The sequence below is a fragment of the Musa acuminata genome, chromosome BXJ3-8 (genome assembly GCF_036884655.1).
Source record: "Musa acuminata AAA Group cultivar baxijiao chromosome BXJ3-8, Cavendish_Baxijiao_AAA, whole genome shotgun sequence".
Lineage (NCBI taxonomy): Eukaryota > Viridiplantae > Streptophyta > Magnoliopsida > Zingiberales > Musaceae > Musa > Musa acuminata.
Genome location: NC_088356.1, coordinates 39,096,418 through 39,119,302, shown reverse-complemented (window position 1 = coordinate 39,119,302; position 22,885 = coordinate 39,096,418). Strand labels below are relative to the sequence as shown.

Here is a 22,885-nt window from a genome sequence, read left to right as displayed (position 1 = left end):
TTATACGTCGTTCAAGAAAATTGAGTTAGCTAAAACATGAGCAGATATTTTATTTGATCAGTGATTGTACATCATGATGTGCTCTTGTCATATCGGTTTGATTCAAATATTTTGTATTGTTCATCAACTATGATCGATACCCGAATCAAAAAGGCTGAATTCAGTGTACCAAGATCACACGATATCTTATGCATGGGATTGGTCATCGAGCCAGAACCAAACCAGACCACGTGTGTTCGAGCAGCCACCGGCGAGATCGTGCCTTGCGTCGCTGCTAAGGTCTTGTGGCTGCAAGGCATGCCACGTAGAAGGGAAAGGTCCGGTGTCGTCCGCTCGCGACTGAAACGGCTCCTCGGGATCATCTCCAAGTCGTACCCGACAGCCGGGCCGCAAGACGGTTCGACACAGGAACCGTACGAATTGGAGCGGATCCGAATCCAGTCGCTTCTCTTCGGCGATAAGAAGGAAGAAAGAAGTTTGAAATCCGTCGTCAAATGGCTTGCGTCATCGCTTTCTCTGCCCGTCCTCCGTCATGCACTTCCCACTGCCGACCGAAGCTTCACTCCGTCCTCCAATGGCGCGGGTTGCACTGTGGCTCATCCAAATTCCCATCGACCGCTCCGGCGCCGCTCCTCCTCACTCACCCCCTTGGGAGAACCCGCCCCGATTCCACTCCCAGAGCCTCAGGTCTTCCCCTGCTGCATTCTGTTGTATCATCTGCATTCATGCGTCAAGATACTTGAAATCTGTTGTACGAATATAAGGATTAGGAAGAATGCGATACCTGATACCGTCCTGAGTAAAGATTTTTGGGCAACGAAGTCGAATCGTGAATCTGTGTTACATTTGTCCCTGGTTGCAGTCGGGAGCGCCGATTATGTCGTGGAGCCCGGGACGAGTGTTAAGTTCCCCAAGGAGTTGCAGGTTCCAGGCTGCTCCAGCTCTTTGGTTCTACTTGGCACAGGTGATCTGCTGTTGAACTATCTATCACTTGTTTGATAGCTTTATCGTATTGCTTTTGTTTCGATTTTGTCTTTCAATTGCGGGCGAGTTGGTGCTTTCCGACTTTGTTCAATTTAGCTTTTTTGATGCATACTTCTCTTGCAAGCAAATCCTCAAACAGAGGAAACACAAGCTTTTATTACAACAATGTCGGGCAGAAATAGTTTGTAAGATATGCGACAAGCCATAACGATCACATGATCCATGGTATGATTAAAGAGATATTACAACAAACAAGAAATGTTCTTCAGTATCTTTCTCAAAAATGTGAAAGATTTCTTCTTCTTTTTAGTCCAAAGGCATTGGATCTGAAAACTCGAACGTCGAGGATATAATTAGCTAGCATGGGCTGAAGGTACAAGAATATGAACATTTCCAAGACTTAAATGCAGTTCATGAGTGGGTTTTAGTTAAAGCATCACCATGTCCATATAGACTTTCACAGAAAGGTACATCATAAATACCTGTTGCGTGATATTGATTCTTCTGCAGTTCTGCATCTCCTGAAAAGGAATAGGGACTGGTGATTGATAGGTTAAATATGATGAATTTGATCAATATCTATACCAAACAACATCTTGCCATCTACTGAACCTTGACCTTTTTAACAACTCCCAACAAAAGAGGAGGGCCTGCAAGAAAGATAATGGAAATAAAGTTAGAGAGAACTTGTTAAGTGTAAGGGCTACTCAGCATTCAATGGAAACCAATTATTACAAGCTACTGTTCACTAATGAATTAGGTGAAACAGTACCATAATTTGATATTACCCAATTGCTCTTCTTCTTGGTTAAGTTTATAGCTACCTTCTGATTACTTTTTCTGTTCATGATTTTGTTTTATTTTCATCGTCGTCTCTGTGTAAGGATAAGGTAGTCTAAAATCCCTCTACTAATTCATTTAATTTTCAGTTAGGATTTCTTATTTTGTATGATATTGGTATTTGGATTTTCTTGGTAGCCTAAAAATAGATTTGCAAAAAGATCTATGTACATACAAGCACTCTTTTATTTTGTGTAAATGTCACATGTTGTTCTTTTCTACATTCTAGCTCCTTGCTATAATTCATTTGTCCATATTCAAACAAATGGTTGATGTTTTTTGGTATAAAATCCATTTGTGGTTGGCTTAGCGGCTACTTCAGAGAACTATTTGTAAATTCAACTTGTAAGTGCAGGCTATAGGGAGAAGGTCTTTGCCATTATTGGTGTCAAGGTGTATTCTGCTGGTTTCTATGCCGATTTGTCTATCAGGAATACATTTGACAGCTGGAAAGGGAAATCATCGACTGAACTTTTAGAGGATTCCTCATTGTTCAGTTCCATCTTCCATGGTATTGCCTACTGGAAACCTAATTTCTGAAGAATATAACATAACAAATAACTAGCATTCTGATATGACTATATGCAGCACCTTTGGAGAAATCACTAAATATCATGCTAGTTAGAGACGTTGATGGTAAAACTTTTTGGACTGCCTTGGATGATGTTATTTCTCCGAGAATCAAGAAGCCAACGGCCGATGACGAATCCACACTATCAACTTTCCAAAACACCTTTCAAGGGCGTGATCTTAAAAGAGGAACTATGATATTTTTGACCTGGGTGGAGCCATCGAAAATGCTGGTATGAAAGCTTTTAGGTTGATTGGGTCTTTACTGTATCATCCTGGAGTGGCACGCTTTATTCAAATTAATACTATGATATTCTCTTTTTCTGTTTGAACTATGAAATTTATGAGGTTTCTGATTCATGTAGATTTCCATCTCGTCTAGTGGGTTTCCTTCAAATGTTGATGCTGAAATCAAGTCCATGAATGTCAACTTGGCACTTTATGATGGGTTCTTTGGAGATAATCCTGTTTCCCCTACTTTAAAGGCCTCGGTTGCTGATGGGTTGAGAATGTTGCATGGTTAGCTCCAAATTCAGGTACGTGTGTGTTCTCAATCAAAGTGATTCTTATTTTATTTTGCAGAACTACAAATGCAAAAAAAAGAGGAAATTGCAGGCATTTTCAATCACTCAAACAAATGTTTGGTTGTTAATTTTATTCTCTGTTGTGGCTTCACGATTCTATTTGCTGCTAAAAAACTATTTCAAAAATTGCTTATCAACTCCATATATTATCAATTCAATTATATGTAGTTGGGACTTTACGACTTGTTGTTATTGTTGTTATTCCTCATACATGTGGATTTTTGTATTAATTATATGATTTCTACTTAATAAAGAAAGAATATGTAACACCAATGGAACACCGCCATTTAAGCATTTTGGCCCATCATTATAAAAGCCAAGAAAGGATGGGAAGATAATACGCCTTCTCAGTTTATATGACAATTTTAGTCTCTGCTGTACCTGCATGAATTTATTTGCTGTATTTTTTGTAATATTTTTTTTCTTAAAATGTTTGTTAATCGCCAATTTTTTGCTCATACATATCTGTAACTACGCATGCTATAGATTATTCTTAATAGATGTGCATTTTGATTTTACTGACTTCTGAAGCAGTAATTTTTGTATTAATCGTATGATTTCACTTGATGTAGTAGAAGGAGTCAGTACCAATTGAATGCTGACACGTTGCAACTATGTTGATACCTTCATGGATTTATTTAGTGTTTTGTTCTGTAATAAAAAACAAGAAAACTATATTAATAAGTGCTTGTTGACTACATTACATATATCGTCAGCTTATTCATCATACATGTAAATGCTTGATCAAAAAGATTTAACCGAAAAAGCTGAGACTTTTTTTTTTCAAATAAAATATAAATTATGAACTCTTCTAGCATAATTAGTTAGTTAGTCAATTTGCATCAAATGGAATAAATACATCATGTGCCAGATTAAATATTTATGGAGGATCAAGACGATCAGTCACCCTCGCACCAATCTCACAATATGTAACCTCTATACCCCCTTTCTATTCGACGTGAAATAATAGGCCATTTTTTATAATAGCTAATTTGATATAAAAATTTTCTTTTCAGCCATCCAAGTTCAAATGGCATTTGCTCTATTTAACCATTAGATGGTTAATGGCATTATTGTTCCTCATGGATATCTGCACTTGAGTCGAAAAGAAAGTAAGCAATCTAAGAAATATTCCACCGGGGTAATTTTCGAACATCGAATGTAACTTTATTACCAGCTTTCCATACTAATCAAAAGGTGTACATAATTAAGGTTGTGAGACGTATGTAGTACCCGAATCTCACATATATTAAATTATAATTAACATATCCTATATATTATCTTTACTCAGTAGTAAAGATTTATGATTATTATGTTTTATAAATATGACGAATGATATACTTATTTTTTTATTTTTAAAATTAAAGTACATATTTTTTTAAAATATTATTTCAAGTATTTTATGAAATATTAGTTAAGCATGTATAATAGTCAATATTTACTTTAAGTATATTTTACAATGAAAAAGGAATATTTCATCAATGCAACAAGTTTAATTATATTAGAGGATTTGATTATGAGGTTAAGTTATGATAATAAACATGCATGATTAGAAGTAACAATTAAATTTTAATTGATATTAAGTGAATATCAAGATTTGAATAAGTTTAACTATGAATAAAGTATGAAAGTTTAAGTTTTAAGCCTAGTGTATTTGGAGGATAACAAATAAAAAAATTATAAGATACATAAATGATGAGCTTATACAAAAACTATTATATTTGTTAAATTAAATTAGACTTAATTGAAATTGTTGTAATCTTATAATTATATTAGTAAAAGTTGAAAAAAATTAAAATAAGGTCTAATGAGATTGAACCCTATACCTCAATATAATCTCACATCATCCTTATCTTATTTTAGTTTCATCCTCTTTACCAATATGATAATTTATGACTCTTTCTCTTGTTCGTTAGCCATTATCTTAGTTTTTCTGACGGAGGCTAAGAAACCCCACCTCTAAAGAATTTGAGATAAAAAAAACTCAATTCTTCACTTGCTCTACTTAGGATTTCGATTTTATAAATTATAGACTAAAATTTTAGTAATTTTTTAGTTACCTAAACTTTGAATTAATATTTACTTTTTGGATATATTTTGTGTGAATCTCTTATGGTTCTAAAGCCTTTAGTATGATCTTAATATGAGATTAGTACATATAGTCATAGTCATGAGTATTTCAATCTAAGGCACTCAAAATCTCTTATTTTCTAAGAAGAGATTTTATTTTAACTGAATTGACTTAGGTATATGATTAAACTTTGCCCTTTTAATATGTTTTAAAAGGATCCCTAAAGATTTGGTGACATTTGAAACTGTATAAATGCCACCTCTGTGTATCGAGATATGAGGTTTATAAATTCAGATAGTCCCTTAGACTAAGTATAATCTATTTTATTAGAGATTTTATCATTTTTTAATGAATTATTGTTATAAGGTATTATAAATCAATAATTCAAGAGGTAGGGATTTTAATTATGATATTTTATGATCTTATACTCCTAATTTGATAGGTGTATCACTCTTTAGTACACTCGATCATGATTTTTTACTATCAACTTTATTTTTAAGTTAAATCAAGTAAATATAAGTTTAATTCACTGTAAAATAGTGATAGTATAAATTATTATATTCGTAATATATTTTATAAAATATGTTTGGAATGATATAATTGTTATTAGCTACATACACTATATATATAGATTTATAATATATTTATATATATATATATATACATGCTCTCATAATGACGTGTAGTGTAGGAGTGCAAATGTTTTCTATGACGTGCAGTGTGGGAGTGAACATATATGTCATAACGTGTAATGCATATATATAGTATGACTTGCGATGTGAGAGTATACGTATATATTACGACAAATGATATGAGAGTGCATATATATTATGACGTATAATTTGGGGGTACACATATATATTACGATGATGTATAATATATGAGTGCATGTATATGCTATGATATAGGGTGTAGAAGTTCATGAATTTGCTATGTTTCTTATACGTGCATATAAGCATTTTGAATTATTTTGACATAAAATTTTATCTCTTTATTTTTTCATATGCTATGTTATAGGGTTATGCTTGCTACAGAAGTCGTAGGATGAGAAATTTTCCCTTAAATGTCTTCGGTCAATAATTTTAAAATATTATAATATGATATAATATATGCTCACATAAATAAAACTATAAAGGCTACATTTAATGATTATTCACTATAGATCTTATTTTATAAATAAAGATACTAATATCCTACTCAAGTGATTGGGTCGGGAAGTGAGAAAGTGCGAGCCCATACGATATGAACAATAATGTATAAGCATTTGTATGTATATAACTTTTGGACATATTATATGGGTGTGTTTTTCTTTTGATTAGAAATAATAATTATGTACATATGTCAAAATATTATATATAAAAAGAACTCTATTATTTTATTTAATAAATTAGTATATTTTACTTTTAAGATTATTTACTCTTCTGTTATACTCCTATTGATAGTAGTAAAAGAATTGAAAAGTAACATCTATTTTAGTCATGCAGGTAGGATATGAGTGAGACTAAGAGTAGAGAATCATGAGTCTTGTAAACTATATATATTTACAAAAGCATAAAACATATTACTCAATTATCTTATAAGTTTTAATAATTAAGTTATATTTATTTTTTATTAATATATGATGCTCTTATATTTGATAGTGTATGAACAATTTGGAATTAATTAGAAAGATATCATAAGAACTAGAAGATAAGCTAGTAGCTTCAAAAATATTCAGGTAGAGAGGCATCTACACAAAAAGATAAAAAAAATATGATAATTAATAGGTTAACAAAATTTGTGGAGAGAATCTAGACAATTGGAGCATTTATTAGCAGGAGATGGTGCTAATAGTAACTTGAGAACATGATGATTTAGATTCAACCAGTGGTGCTAATAGTAACTTGATAACATGATAATTTAGATTCAACCAGTGAGAGGTTTAGAAAGAATGATCTACTGATCTTTAAAGGTGATACAAATTCACCAATAATCAAGGAGTGGATAAGAAATATTGAAATAATTTTTTAGTATACAAGAATTCTAAGTAAAGATAAAATTATTTGTGCAACTTATATATTGTGAAAATATGCTTGTCACTAGTGGGTTGCAAGAAGGGCGATCGTAGATACTGAACAAATGACCTGAAAAAGATTCAAGAACTTTTACTAAAAATATTTTATTACAAGTCACTGATCCACCAAAATGGTAGAATTTGTTACCCCCAAACAAGAAGCCAATCGGTGATGGATTACATCAAAAAGTTTGAGGAGTTATTCCAATTTGCACCCCACATGATTAGCACTAATACCTTAAGCATAGGTTAATTTCTAAAAGGACTTAGAGTAAAAATTTATTGGTATATAAAGATGACAATGACTATCATAAACATTCCTTATTCCTTAGTAGCAGAAAAGGCAACGGAAGCAGAGGAGGGCGAGTAAAGAATTTTTTAAGTCCAACAGATGTATTGCAACCATGATACCAAGGAAGGGTATTATTTTTTATAATAGGTTTCCATAATAAATTATGGGTTGTAAAAGAAAATGGCACGTGCAACAAGGACAACAAAAGAGATAACATAAACACCCTACATAAGAAAGAATGAGTAAGATATTTGAATCCTCTTAATCAGCTCAGGCGTAAAGACCCACCTATCCTGAACATGGGAAGTATCATATGGGGCAATGCGTTAAAGGACAAGGGCTATGTTTTCAATATAGAAAGTTAGAACATTTAACAATGAACTGCACAACAATCTCATTAAAACAGAAAAAAATATCCAAGAGAGTTGATGACTAAGATAAAAGTAGAAACAGATATTTATTTATGATATTTTCTTATATACATTAATTGATTATGATAATAAACATTTTTTTACATTACTAGTTTGCATAGAAAACTAGGTAAATTAACTAAAATACTTGATGTGATGTATTAGTTATTTTATCAATAGATATAATGTATTCATGTGGATCTTGTCCAATTCAAATTATAGATAAAGTTTTAGTTGTAGATCTAATAGTGTTGAACATATAAGATTATAATATTATATTGGGTATGAACTGTTGGTCTAGAGGATAGTCTTTTAACCTTTGGGGTTAGCAAAGTTTATATTTGCTATATCTAAAGGAAAGACATCAATCCTTTTTATTTCGATAATGAAAGTATAGAGATTCTTAAAAGGTAAATGCATAGAATATCTAATAAATATGATTAATATTATGATGGAACCAAAGATCAAACAAGAGAATATATTAAATATAAGTAAATTGTTTCAAAGGTTCCTAGAGTGTCACAAATAGAGAAATTGAATCTATTTCGAAAGTAACTTATGGAATGACTATAGTAGAACTGAAAGAGTTAAAAGATGCTATTGAAAGAGCTTCTTGATAAAGAGTTTATTCATCTTAGCTTAAAAGTATTAAATCTATTTATAAAGAAAAAAAGGGACAGAACAAATACTAAAAAATAAATACTTACTTCCCAATATAGTAGTTAAAGAATTAAAAAAAATATTATATCTTAATCAGCCATGCGGGTATTACATGAAAATACCATAATTTTTATTCAGCCATCCCCCATAAAAATTTTATCTTAATTTTTAATTTAATCTCAAAAGTCTCAAAATATCTCATACAAAAAGATATTTAAAAAATAGATATTTAATAGAATTAGTACCATGCTCACATAAACGATATATATATATATATATATATATATACTAAAACCAATGTTAAAAAAAATTGGAAGCCTATAATGTAAAAATATCCAACTAAAGCAGAGCACCCGAGGAATGATCAAAATATTTCAAAACTGTTTTCGATTCATAGATAAAATAGTTTCTATGACATTCTAAGAAATTAAAAAAAGTATATATCTATTTGGTAATCGATTGCTGTTTTAGATCATATTTTCATATCCATTTATCCTCACATGAAAGAGTCAATTAAATTCGTATAAGAATTCTCGTAAACACAGAATCATCGAAAAGGTTATAAAACCGATCACAAAACCTAATGTCCATTTTCCAAAAATCGATTAACGGACATCTTCCTTTCATAAGCACAAGTCCGACAAGGAGATCGGAGCTCCGCTCCCCCTTATATTACTGTTATGTCCGTAAGAAACCGGTGCACCGGGCCAACTCCACCCACTTTTATCTCAGCGTTCGACCAAAACCAGAGCGTTTGAATCCGCACGTTAGGGTTTCGGGGAGGAGGAGATCAAGAATGCCATCACAGTAGCGGCCCACCCCGGCTTCCAGGGTGGGGCGGGACGCCGTCGCCCGCGCGGTGGACGCCCTTCTCAAGTGGCTCCTCCGCTCCTCCAACACGAAGCGCCGCCTCCACGACGAAGCCGAAGACGACTTCGTTTACCTGGTCCTCACGCTCAAGAAGATCCCCCACCGCCGTCGCCCCTTCGCCTTCCGCGTCCCCCTCCCCCGCTCCCCCCACTCCTCCGCCTGCCTCCTCGTCGACGACCGCCCCAAGTCCGCCCTCTCCCCCGCCGCTGCCCGCGCCCAAGTCCGCGATCTCGCGCTCCCCGTTTCCAACGTTCTGGGCCTCTCCGAGCTCCGCTCCCTCTGCCGCTCCCCCGAGGCTCGCCGCTCCCTCGCGGACTCCCACGACCTCTTCCTCGCCGACAGCCGCCTCGCCCCCCTCTTCCCTTCCCTCCTCGGTAACCTCTTCTTCAGCAAGAAGAAGAAGAAGAGCAAAAACAAGACCCCCGTGCCGCTCGACCTCGCCCTCCGCTCGTGGCCGGAGGAGCTCCGGCGGGTATGCGGGTCGACGCTGTTCCATCTGGGGCCGGGCACTTGTAGCCTGGGCAAGGTGGGTCGGGCTTCCCTGGGGAGGGATGAGGTCATCGACAACGTGTTGGCCGCGATCGAGGGCGTCGTCGGGCACGTGCCGAATAAGTGGAAGAACGTGAAGTGCCTTCATCTGAAAGCGACCGCGTCGTTGGCATTGCCCCTCTACCGGGCGACGCAGTTCGGTATCAGAACTGAGGGTTCCGACGATGAGGAGGAGGAGGAGGAGGAAGAACGAGGTGCCGAAGATGAGCACGAACAAGATGAGGGTGCGCTCGATGTCATCGGCGATGAGCAAAACAGGATGAAGAGGACCAAGAACAAATCAGAGAAGACGAAGACCAACGATGCGACGGCGATCAAGAGAAGGAAGGTTAAACATGGCACCGAGTGATCGAATTGATTGACAGACTTGGAGTCCAAGTGAATTCAACATATGATCATCAGAGTTTGTACTGATCCAGGTTGGTTGTTCTTGTCAATCCCTGCTCTTTCTTTCCATTGTGATCATTTCACTGCTCAGTTTGGCTTGCATGTGCGAGTAGAGTAATCTTGCCTTCTTCTCTTCATGAGAGAGCCTTACAGCTAGTTTAGAATCTTGTGAAATGCAAGTTCCTAACGAGCTACATTTATTTTGGTTGTTCACTTCAACATCATCTTTCTGGTTCGATATGAATGAATTATAAGTGATTTGCAAGTTAATGTAAGCAGAAGAATATTATAATCCCGTTCAATAGTTTAAGTCAGATTTTGGTTGTATGACATGTGGGTTCGAAGTTAATCGAGGTTCATTTTTCGACATTTTGGACCAATTTTAGAAATAATTACGCGATAGAGTTTACTATTTAGAATCTCCTTTTACTGTTGACAGTCCTTTACTATTCATAATATCTTAAAATATTAATAAAAATATTTTATTATTCATAATCTCTCTTATTTTGATTTTACCTTTTTTTTTTTTCATATCTCTGCAATCGATGCCTGTGGTCATTGTTGATACTCCTAAGTGCTCTCTGTTGTCGCTTGTTGCTCCTCAACCTACCTCTCTCTTGTCGATCGATGTCCCGTTCTCTCTCCTCGATCAGTCTATGCTCATCGACCCCCAGATATATTATCCTTCAAGACGAGTTCCTTTGAGGAAGAGGAAGAGGGTGAAAGGAGAAGAGAAAGAGGAGAAGGAAGTTGTAAGTTGAGATCGTAAATTGTAAAGATGAGGTTGTAAATTGATGAGGGTAATAAATGGTGACAAGACCCGGGCAGACGTCAGTTGTCCCAAACGACGCCTCACACCTCAACCGACCCGGCGGAACCTGATCAAACGAACCAAAACGCAGACCGAGGCCCATTAACGATCTGCTCAAACTCGGTCCTTCACGCCACGCCAGCGCCAGTGTCAGACGCTACCTGCTCCCTGCAAGCAGGCACATCAGACATGGTAAATCATCCTATAATAACCCTGCTCCTGAGAGGGGCAAGGGGGAAGAAAAAAACACGCGCAAACAGATCACTTCACATCACTAACTTGATCGTCGGAGGGGTCGGGCCGAGCTTCCGACCCGACCTGTGTGCAAGTGAGAAGACGAGGTTAGCGCCCCCGGGACGCAGAGCAGAGGAGGCCTGCTCTACGGAACGCCCCGACGAACCCCGACGCGATTTGATCCCCGCGGTCGGCCACTTCAGCAACAACGAGATCCCCCGTCATTCGGACCCGACACAAGTCGCGTCGGCCCCGAGGCCATGACATAAGGTTGTTCACACCGACAGATTGGCGCTAGAAGGAGGGCCGAATGTCGAGGGATCCTCTAACCGACCCCGACGAAGCCCTAGCTGAGGGATCGTTTTTAACAGGGGTATCGGCCGAGCGCCCCTCGCGCAATGAGCCACAGGCTGACGATCCCACCACGACCTCAGAACGCTACTGACGTCTGTTCAACGACCCGGGCCTGCTTCCTCTCGACGGCGCTCCGAGCGTCCCCTCGCCCGTGTCATCTGAAGCCTTCCACGATCTTGCTCTTCAGGTCCGGACCTTGGCGGGAATGGTGCAGACGGTAATCCCGCTCATTTCCCATACAACAAACCCATCGGTGGCCTAGCCTACGCGTCGATTGGACCCACTTGCACCTATTCACGCAGCCACCTCGGCACCCCCCGGTTCACCCCAGGCCCGAGTGTTTCCCTTGGGAAATCAGGCGGGAGGCAACCCTGCCGGTCGACCCGAGCATGAGGCGATGTCTTCAGAATTAGCGGGCTCTTTCCGAGCCCAGCTGCACTTTCTCAGTCAACGACTCGAAGAAATACAGAGAGAGGTCCGTACCTCAAAGGGAGAGCCTGGGGACGATGCGCACCGGGGGTTGCCGTTCGCGATCGAAATACGGGATCAGCCGGTGCTCGCAAGCTTTCGACTCCCCTCCCTGGACGCTTACGACGGCACCACCGACCCCGCGGACCACATGGCCGCCTTTCGGGCTCAGATGGCGCTATACGGAACCTCTGACGCTCTGATGTGTAGGGCGTTTCCCACGACCCTGAAAGGCTCGGCTCGCACTTGGTACAGCGGCTTGAAGACCGGGGGAATCACCTCCTTCGACCAGCTCGCCAAGGAGTTCGAGCTCAACTTCTTGGCTTTGGCTCGACCGAAGCCATCCATCACCCTGCTCCTTAGGCTGAACCAAAAGGAGGACGAACCCCTCTCTCGTTTTGTGAACCGATTCGCCATCGAAATCCGAGGCTTATCAGGTGCTCACCCCTCTTTATTGATGTAGGTATTCATGGCGGGTCTCCATCCCTCTAGGTTCTTCTGGTCCCTCGTGGAACGACCCCCCGCCGCTGTCTCGGAAATGCTCCAGTGAGCCAACCACTATGTCGCGGCGGAAGCCTGGATGTCCGGGAGACACGATGAGCATAAAAGGCCCTGGGCGGAACCACCAATAGGGCAACTACCCGGTCCGCCGAGACGCAGACCAGACCGGTCCAACCCGTCCGCGCTGAGGTCGCCCTCCCCCGCTTTGGGAACATCCCGAACGCAGATATTCCTCCAGACAGAGGGGAAGGGGCTGCTCCAAACCCCCGTCCCGATGAGGAACCCACGGGAGCTCTCGGACAAAACACGATATTGCCGCTTCCATCGACAAAACGGGCATGACACGGAAGAGTGTCGCGAGCTGAAGCGACAGATCGAGGAGCTGATTCGAAGGGGGCACCTCGGCCACTACCTATGGCAGAATAAAGAGCTTTCCCCGCGGCCCGAGGGCCCCGTCAAAAGGCAGATTGACGTAATCACGGGCGGCCCAGCGTTTGGGGGAAACAGTATGATTGGGCGGAAAGCATACGCCCGCGCCCCTACAGCCGAGGACCCCGGGCACGGGCCCGCGCCCGAGGTCACATTTCCAGCTGAGAGAGCCGAACCGTCCGAACACGATGACGCGTTGGTAGTGGCTGCCAGAATTGCCAACGCCCAAGTGAAAAGGATCATGGTCGACACTAGGAGCTCGGCCGACATCCTCTATTTTGACGCATTCTAGAAGCTCGAGCTCTCCTGCGACGCCCTGGGGCCTATGAGCTCGACGCTCACCGGGTTCATCGGCGAATCAATTTCGCCGTTAGGTGCGATTGTCCTGCCCTTAACCCTCGGGGAAGCACCGAGGACGAAGACGGTGATGACAACTTTTCTGGTAGTCGACCTCCCTACCGCATACAATGCGATTCTGGGCGCCCCACCCTCAACAAGCTCAGAGCGGTTATCTCCACCTACCACCGGACCGTGAAGTTCCCGACCCGTGCGGGGGTCGGAGAAGCCAAGGGAAGCCCCCGCGAGTCAAGGCGGTGCTATTTGACCGCGATCTCCCTGCACAAGAAGAGGAGGGCTCAGCTCCCGCTCGAAGACCCCCGAGAAATAAAAAGGCCGCCCCGACACCCCGAGCCAACGGGACCTACCATGGACGTGCCCTTACAGGACGGGCGTCCGGATCGAACTGTCAAGGTCGGGTCGGAGCTTCCAGAGCATGAGCGAGCCCAGCTTATCAATCTCCTCCAAGAGAATGTCGATGTCTTCGCCTGGTCACCCACTGACATGGCAGGCGTTGACCCTGAGGTATCTCAGCACCACCTATGCATCTCCCCCGACGTGCGGCCAGTAAAGTAGAGGCCCCGACGTCTCGCTCCCGAACGCCAGCAGGTCGTTCGAGGGGAGGTGGAACGACTCCTGGCGGCAGGCTTCATTGAAGAAGCCAAGTACCCACGCTGGTTATCCAATGTAGTCCTCGTGAAGAAACCCAATGGAAGCTGGAGAATGTGCGTTGACTACACCGATCTTAATCGCGCTTGTCTGAAGGACTGCTACTCCCTCTCGCGAATCGACCAGTTGGTCGACGCAACGGCCGGGCACGCCCGCCTTTCGTTCATGGATGCCTTTTCCGGTTACAACCAGATCAGGATGGCGCCCGAGGATCAGCAGCATACCGCCTTCCTCACCGACCAAGGGGTCTACTTCTACAAGGTTATGTCGTTCGAGTTAAAAAATGCCAGGGCTACGTATCAAAGGACCGTGAACAAAATGTTTGCTCGCCAGATCGGCAGAAACATGGAGGTCTACGTCGATGATATGATTGTGAAAAGTCACGCAACTGCAACTCACTTGTCCGACTTGGCCGAGACATTCGACACGCTACGAAGGTATAACATGCGACTCAACCCCGCCAAGTGCGCCTTCGGTGTCGACTCGGGCAAATTCCTCGGGTTTATCATACACGAAAGGGGAATCGACGTAAACCTCGAGAAGGTACGGGCAATCGCCGACATGCAAGCCCCTCGGACAATTAAGGAGTTGCAGCGCCTGAACGGGAGGCTCGCCGCCATGTCAAGGTTCTTATCCCGATCAGGCGACCGGTGCCTACCCTTCTTCCGGGCCCTGAAGAATCCCAAGGAGTTCGCGTGGACGGTGGAGTGCGAGAAGGCTTTCGCCCACATAAAGGAGCATCTGGCCTCCCTCCCTCGCCTCGCTTCGGTGTCCCCTTGGGAAAAGCTGGGTATTTACCTGGCCGCCTCTCAAAATGCAATAAGTTTGGTTCTGATCAAGGAGGCATATGGAGGACAGCAACCGGTTTTGCTACACTAGCCACGTCCTTAATGGACCCGAGGAGCGATACCCCCCCATCGAGAAACTAGCGCTGGCGCTCGTGTTGGCCGCCCGGAAGCTGCGCCCCTACTTCCAAGCTCATCCGATCGAGGTAATCACCGATCAACCGCTCCGGCAAGTTTTGTCTAAATTTGACCTAGCAGGTCGCCTCCTCAAGTGGTCGGTAGAGCTTAGAGAGTTCGATATTCAGTACGTCCTGAGGACCGCCATCAAAGCACAAGCGGTAGCCGACTTCATCTCGGAATTGACTCAACCCGAGGGCGAGGAGCCAGAACGAGAGAAGAGGAAGTGGCTCCTCTGCGTGGACGGATCGTCCGGCCGAAAGGGCGCAGGGGCCGGGCTGGTATTAGAGACCCCTGATGGGCGCTCGTTCGAGCGCTCCCTTCGCTTCGGATTCAAGGCCACCAACAACGAGGCGAAGTACGAAGCGCTACTGGCGGGGCTCAGACTAGCCGTCGAAATGTAGGTGGACGACATACACATCCTCACCGACTCGCAGCTAGTTGCCGAGCAGCTCGTCGGCGGGTATGAGGCCCGGGACCCCACCATGTCGAAGTATCTGGTGGAGGTAAGAGCTCTCGTCGCTCATTTTTTCCGATTCGTATTGTCCAGGGTGCCCAGGCGCCAGAACGAGCGGGCGGACGCCCTGGCAAAGCTGGCCTCGAGATAGGGTCCGTAGGGCGAGCCCGACGTGGAGGAGCTCCCCACCCGCGCCATCACGGTTGCAGCGGTGACCACCGTTGACCCACCAACGACATGGGTGCAGGAGGTGTTACGATTCAAGCGCCATGGGACGCTTCCCGAAGACGAAACCGGTTCTTGTCGAGGTCCACGGCGGTATTTGCGGTGAACACATGGGTGGGCACACCCTGGCGTTTAAGGCGCTCCGTCAGGGGTACTACTGGCCCACTATGTGTCGAGACGCAAAATTGTATGTGCAAAAGTGCGACGCATGCCAGAGGCACGCCCCCACGCCTCGGCTACCGGCGGTGCCGCTTACACCCATGGACTGCGCATGACCTTTCGCGTAGTGGGGAATGGACCTTCTCGACCCCTTTCCCCCAGCTTCGAGGCAACGAAGATATATTATTGTCGGGATAGACTACTTCACCAAATGGGTCGAGGCCGAACCACTAGCGATAATCACGAAGCGTCAGGTGGAAGGATTCGTGTGGAAAAACATCGTCACCCGGTTTGGTCTGCCCAGGGTCATCATTACGGACAATGGGACGGAGTACGAAGGCCCTATAAGAAGGAAGATAGGTCAGGGAGAACACTGTCGGATAAATAACCCGAGGTGGCAGGCGTAGCACTTACCCATGTTAGAGACTTGGCAGACTTGCCAAGCAGAGCCTCCGAAGGCAGGGTATATAGGTCCTGAGCCATATCGGGATGAAGAGCACCCCGGAGAAATGCGGTCGAGGGATCTCCTCCGGCCCACACTTTGTCCCCTCGGGACAAGCCCCCCCAGCGAGCGACTAGGGGGTCACTTCCCTCCCCCGTCGGTATCTCGCCCACCACTCGCGAGAGGAACGGCTCATCGCCCGCGAGTAGTCGACACAGATCACGCATGAAGGGAGGGCGTGGATCTTTCCCCGTCGCCTCCCGACTAGGGCCCGCTGCGGCTCGGAGAGGGCCCGCCTTAGCCCCTTTGGAGGAAGTGATCTTCGCCTTCTTCCGAGGGCGCCCGACCTCGACCTCTAACGAGCCGGGCTTCGGGTCAGCTGACGGAATTGGAGAAGCCGACGACGCCCGACCGCCTAGAAGGGATCGAAGGTTCATTTCTGCAAGAAATAGGGTAAAAGTTAGTACTAAGATTGAGCCATGCAATACCCGGACCAGGCGTTATTAACATACCCCGAGGCGTCGGACTGAGACCCACCTCGACCAGCCATCGCTCGGTCATATTCCGGATGGCCTGGGAACTGGGGAGAACCTCTTTAAGCCTCCCTAGACCCCGGCGCTCTTCTTCGCTCAGGCTCGGGACGGTGTTGTCGATCGCTCTCGCGGACCACCGAACCCCAAAACCCCAATCCCTTGCACAACTGACATAAAAAAAACCTCCCCTTCCACTATTTGTTGCTGGAAGGGGCCCCCCCGACTCGAAAACCCGCTCAGGCAGACAGGAAATAACCCCCCGACCCCTTGGAAAGACGGTAACAAGAAAGGAACAGATTGAGAGTGGGGGTGATATTGGCGTAGTGGCATTCCCCCAGGAACACCACTAGGTAGCGCCAAGAGTTCGGCGCCACCTGGGGCGGCGAAATCCGCCAGAGAGAAATATAAGACACGATGAGTGGGTGCAAGGGAAGGCGCAGGCCTGCCTCTAGGGCGTCTAGGGTTAACGCAAAACCCTTCGGAACCGGGTCGTAGGCTCGTTGCCCCGGTTCGGGGGCGCTGAGGGTATAATCCTCCGGGATACTATAGCATTCCCGGAGTCTCCTCAACGATGGCCCGCTCATTGTGGAGTCAAGGTCGTGCGACCACATTAAAGCCTCTAGAGCCCGCGCCGCTTCCTCGTCGGAGGATTGGTCGGGGGATGGCAGAGGAGAGCCTTCCCTAGCTCTATTGGAAGAAGGGGAGGAAGAAGAGGACGTCATCCTCACTGACCTTAACGGGAAGGGGCTACTAGGGAAAATAAGGCGACGCAGGAGGCGAGGAGGACGACTGGAAAGAGGACGGCGAGACCCGAAGAGGAAAACTCAGCAGCGAGAGATGAGAACAAAGTCGGACGCTCGCTATTTAAAGAAGATATCCCGCCAGAACCTGCGCCCCTTCGCCTCCCGAGAATGGATGACAACCCACCCACGCACGTGTATAGTCGTCACGTCCCGTTAGGAATGCCAAGGGACGTCCCACCATAATGAAGGCCTGACATGACGACTCCGGGGCAAGGAAGCGGCAGAGCCCTGACGCCTCGATCTCGACGTCTAAAGGTGTGCTGCAGACGCAACGAACTCCCCCGCAAAGAGGCAATAAGGCACAGAAGTTCTCAGCCCCCGTCGCTGTTAAATGGGCATGGAGGGACAACAACACAAGTAGTTCCTCGGGCGTAACCCGTCTAAGCTGTGCTCCTCGGCTCCTCGGCTCTTGCCCGCCTGCGTCGTTCTCCTCGGCCTCATGCCGCCCGCGAACACACCTGCGCGGCCTGCCCGCCTGCGTCGTGCTCCTCGGCCTCATGCCGCCCGAGAACACACCTACGCGGCCTGCCCGCCTGCGTCGTGCTCCTCGGCCTCACATCGCCCGAGAACACACCTGCGCAGCCTGCCCGCCTGCGTCGTGCTCCTCGGCCTCACGTCGCCCGAAAACACACCTGCGCGGCCTGCCTGCCTGCGTCGTGCTCCTCAAACTCACGTCGCCCGAGAACACACCTGCGCGGCCTGCCCGCCTACGTCGTGCTCCTCGGCCTCATGCCGCTCATGCCACCCGAGAACACACCTACGCGGCTTGCCCGCCTACGTCGTGCTCCGCGGCCTCACGTCACCCGAGAACACGCCTGCTCGCCTACGTCGTGCTCCTCGGCCTCATGTCGCCCGAGAACACACCTGCGCGGCCTGCCCGCCTGCATCGTGCTCCTCGGCCTCACGTCGCCCGAAAACACGCCTGCGCGGCCTGCCCGCCTGCGTCGTGCTCCTCGACCTCACGTCGCCCGAAAACACACTTGTGCGGCATGCCCGCCTGCGTCGTGCTCCTCGGCTTCATGCTTCCCGAAACCACAGCTTCTGTTCGGCCTGCTCGACTGAGTTGTGCTCCTCGGCCCCATGCCGCCCGAGAACACACCTGCGCGGCCTGCCCGCCTGCGTCGTGCTCCTCGGGCTCATGTCGTCCGAGAACACACCTGCGTGGCCCGCCCGCCTGTGTCATGCTCCCTGGCCTCATGCCGCTTGAGAACACACCTGCGCGGCCTGCCCGCCTACGTCGTGCTTCTCGGCTTCATGCTTCCCGAAACCACAGCTTCTGTTCAGCTTGCTCGACTGAGCTGTGCTCCTCGGCCGCACCCTACCTAGGGTCACTACTGCACATCTAACCCCTCTTAGTCGGACCGGCAAAATGCTCGGCCGGTACAGTTTCTCAAAACCAAAGCCACTCCTTGGACTCCCCAGCAACAATCGATGCATGACTTCCTTCGGGGGGGAATATGATGAGGGTAATAAATGGTGACAAGACCCGGGCAGACGTCAACTGTCCCAGACAACGCCTCACACCTCAACCGACCCGACGGAACCTGGTCAAACGAACCAGAATGCAGACCGAGGCCCATTAACGATATGCTCAGACTCGGTCCTTCACGCCACGCCAGCACCAGTGTCAGACGCTACCTGCTCCCTGCAAGCAGGCACATCAGACACGGTAAATCACCTTATAAAAACCCCGCTCCTGAGAGGGGCAAGGGGGAAGAAAAAAACACGCGCAAACAGACCACTTCACATCACTAACTTGATCGTCGGAGGGGTCGGGCCGAGCTTTCGACCCGACCTGTGTGCAGGTGAGAAGACGAGGTTAGCGCCCCCGGGACGCAGAGCAGAGGAGGCCTGCTCTACGGAACGCCCCGACGAACCCCGACACGATCTGATCCGCGCGACCGGGCACTTCAGCAATAACGAGATCCCCCGCCATTCGGACCCGACACAAGCCGCGTCGGCCCCGAGGCCGCGGCATAAGGTTGTTCACACTGACATAAATAATAATATCTGATGATAAAACCAGACTGTTCTGCTTATTGGGCCGGATCTCAAGGGCCACTATTAACCCGATATTGTCTACCGGTTCAGTCGGTTTATTCTCACAATCGACCCGATCACAGACAGTACCGGCCAAGGGTCCGGTTTCTGAATTTTCGGTTCCATGAGACGTTTCGGTCCTGTTCTAATAAATAAGCCGGTATCTCCATAAATAGGTCAAACCAACAAGCAGTTCAGTAATGGCATCCTCTGCCTTCTTCTGGTCTGCAAAGTAAAGTGTCTGTAGCAGAAGAATGCCGGAGCTTGGAACCGAACTCTGCTGCTCGAAGCTCCGGTCGGACTGCCACCGGATCATGTTGTGAGCGAGCGGCGCCAGCCGTTCCAACATCCCTGTCACCGTCGCAGTCCACTCGGCCGCGAGGGCGGGATTGCGAGCTGGTGGTGCCAAGTTCTTCCCGTAGGGTTCCAGCCTGTCTCTGAGCGCTGCTTTTATGCTTGTGGTTAACATGCTGTAGAGATCATCCCTCGCATCTGCGTCCATCAAATAGGCAGACGTCGCAAGCTTCTCGATCAGGACGATCACATTTGCGTAGTGCAGCGCTAGCGCTGCAGCGCCGAGGGTGGAGACCGGAGCATTTTGTGGCTGAGACCTGGGATCGATCATAGACGATGAAAGATTCATGTTCACCGTGCTATTGCTGCCTTTTGGGTTAGCCTCTGGGCTTGCTTCAGCAGCTCTGTTGAGAAGCAATGGCGTCATATTGAACTTCCGGAATCCGAACACTAGTCGCATCCTTCCGATGATCGAGAAGAGGGACCGGGCCAGCAGCCGGACAACGTAATCGTAGGTCCGAACCCACAGGGAAGTCTCGCGCAGGTGCTTCAGCTGTTGCCGGTGCCTCACCACCTTATTCCGGAAACAGGTGACGCTGTCCTGAGGGCGGCAGGCATCGGGGTTGGCCAGCATCCGCCGCAGCCCCTGCTGAAGCTCCGCCTGCAACTCGAGCTCCTGATATAGGTTCGTGCCCGTCGCGACGAACTTCTCCATCTTCTTCACTTTGCGCTCCATCTTCCGCCCGGCGTACTCAAAGCCGAAGGGGTCATCGCCGTTCTGTACCAGGTTCGCGAACTCGGCGTCGAACCGCCGCAGCACAGGGTCGGAGCACCTCCACGCGAGGCAGGCCACCGAGCGGGCGAGCGACCCGAGGACGTCGGTCATCTCGGCGAGGGCGAGCGCGAGGAGGAACCCTTCGTCGTCGGAAACGAGCTTCCGGACGCCCTCAAGGCGGAGGACCTCCTCGCGCATCCGGCCGACGTGGTCGTCGCTGAGGGCGTGCCACAGCTGGGCGACCTTGGACATGTACCGCCCCACCTCGAAGGCCAGAACCCCGACGGTGGCAGGCTTTGTCGTCCCGGTTGCGCCGTCCTTCCTCCGTCTGCTCCCTCTGGTGAGCCGCACCCGACCCAGCCACGTTTCCGATTTCACCTGCCTCATGCGCGCAAGTTGCTTGTGTGACAGGCCGGAATTACCCGCAGAGATCTCTCATTCATGTACTTGGGACAAGGTCACGGTGACATGATGGCTCTTATCCAGCTCCATCTTCATCTTTCTCTGCCTCTTCAATGAGCCAAAGGACAAATGGGCAAATAGCCATTTGTCATCCTCCCTTCACTTTACGAGATTATACCGGGATTATTCCGGCTGAGGTCATCAGTATCATCGCCTCTCGAGGCAAAGCCTTCTACGGATCCTCGCGGGTTGGATCAAAGTACGCAGGTCAGCTTCGCCTTGTTGATATCGGCTACATTATCCACCGCATTGGTGAGACACAGTAGTAGTAGCTTCCTTGTCCTGTTGTTCTTGGTTGTCTCTGCGCGACATGATATCCATTCGGTTGTGGCTCGCAATTGTGCAGGCGATGTAACATATGCATGCGTATTTTGTCAAACATCTGGCGTACGTTTGTGGTCTTGGGTAATCTTGGAGAATGGAGATTAAACACGAGGAATTGTGGCGCACGGGAGACGCATGCGAGGAATCACGTCAACACAGATCATCGTATATAGCAAGATGCCCAACTATAGCAAGAAGTCCATGAAACTGAAGCAGGAGATGCCGATCTCTGATGACTTCTCGGCTTGTTTGAAGCGAGAACCAGTTGCAGAGGCAGCGGTAGCTGTTGCTGCTGCGCTTGCTGCTTCTGAAACAGGGACGGGGTTGAGGCAGAGGAAGAAGTTCCTTGAGCCCAACCCCATCAACTTCTCCTCCGGATCCAGACCTGGTAATGATCATCGGCATCATCAAAGTGGCACGAACATGATACGTTCTGTGTTGGGAGATGGGCTTTGCTTACCTTCGAGGCTGAACTGGGAGTAATGGAGGCCAAAGGCGGAGGGCTCCGCCGTGGGGATGGGTGGCCGCCGCCCCTCCTTCACGTAGAGCCGGACCGTGGCGGCCACCAGGTCCCCGACGCTCCACTCCGCGGACGCCATCACCTGCACCGGCCCCAGGCTGCGCTGCACGGACACGTTCACAAGCACCTTCGCCGGCAACCTCCGCTCCTCTCCCGCGCCGCTCCTCCCCCGGGGCAGCAGTTCCGGCTGGGTCTTAGGCCGCCGAATCTGGCTGCGGTCCAGCGGGGAGGCCGTTAACGTCGTCGTCCGGCCGTGGAACGAAGCCGACCGCTCGGGCCGAGCCTTCCTGCTCTCTCTCATGTCCGCTCTTCCTGGCCGCTGCGGACGCGGAACACAAGGGGTATATATTGGTATGTTACGAACTCTGAAGCAAGGAATGCAGCAAACTCTCAGATATACATGGGGAAGGCAGACATGGACGAAGCGGGTTGCTCGTCTGGTCTGCATCTGGGGGAAGCAGTATATGCAGCCATAACTCATCTCTCTCTTCCCCTACCTCCTCCGTACCCAAACCGGATTATTAGATGATGAGCGCAGCGCGTTATCGCCGCCGTGGTCCTCGGATGACGACACTCACAGTGGAGGTGTCGCACCCCAAGATGGAAAGCCACAGGACCGTCCAAAAGACTCACCTTTGTTGGCCCAATGGGAGCATGCTGCGTCCTGCTCCGCCCTCGCCTCCCCCTCTTCCCCGGGGGTGAAATCTCAGCAAGCCCGGGGGAGGCTGCAACCGGTGCCGTCCGAACTCGACCGAACGGGATCGGTGGAAAGCTATGGCGGCAAGCGAGTCGTCTTCTCCGTCGTGGCACGCCTTGC

At 47.4% G+C, this 22,885-nt stretch overlaps 4 protein-coding genes across 4 annotated transcripts; 2 read left to right on the top strand and 2 right to left on the bottom strand.

The window, feature by feature from the left end:
- Positions 1-220: 220 nt before the first annotated feature.
- LOC135645632 (fatty-acid-binding protein 3, chloroplastic-like) lies at positions 221-3,157 on the top strand. The gene is made up of 5 exons (XM_065164215.1): positions 221-687; positions 863-964; positions 2,180-2,335; positions 2,413-2,627; positions 2,760-3,157. Exons 1-5 carry the CDS (start codon positions 495-497, stop codon positions 2,916-2,918), a joined length of 825 nt encoding a protein of 274 aa, XP_065020287.1. The 5' UTR covers positions 221-494; the 3' UTR covers positions 2,919-3,157.
- Positions 3,158-8,563: 5,406 nt separating this feature from the next.
- On the top strand, positions 8,564-10,580 carry LOC135644188 (uncharacterized). Its single transcript, XM_065161655.1, has 2 exons — positions 8,564-8,569; positions 9,276-10,580. The coding sequence occupies exons 1-2, from the start codon at positions 8,564-8,566 to the stop codon at positions 10,230-10,232; spliced, it is 963 nt and encodes a 320-aa protein (XP_065017727.1). The 3' UTR covers positions 10,233-10,580.
- A 9,124-nt stretch (positions 10,581-19,704) lies between these two features.
- On the bottom strand, positions 19,705-21,149 carry LOC103994707 (protein PSK SIMULATOR 1-like). Its single transcript, XM_009415123.3, has one exon. It carries the CDS (start codon positions 21,147-21,149, stop codon positions 19,839-19,841), a length of 1,311 nt encoding a protein of 436 aa, XP_009413398.2. The 3' UTR covers positions 19,705-19,838.
- A 584-nt stretch (positions 21,150-21,733) lies between these two features.
- LOC103994708 (uncharacterized protein At4g22758-like) lies at positions 21,734-22,602 on the bottom strand. The gene is made up of 2 exons (XM_009415124.3): positions 22,009-22,602; positions 21,734-21,933 (listed from the first exon to the last, which is right to left on the bottom strand). The coding sequence occupies exons 1-2, from the start codon at positions 22,547-22,549 to the stop codon at positions 21,734-21,736; spliced, it is 741 nt and encodes a 246-aa protein (XP_009413399.3). The 5' UTR covers positions 22,550-22,602.
- Positions 22,603-22,885: the final 283 nt, after the last annotated feature.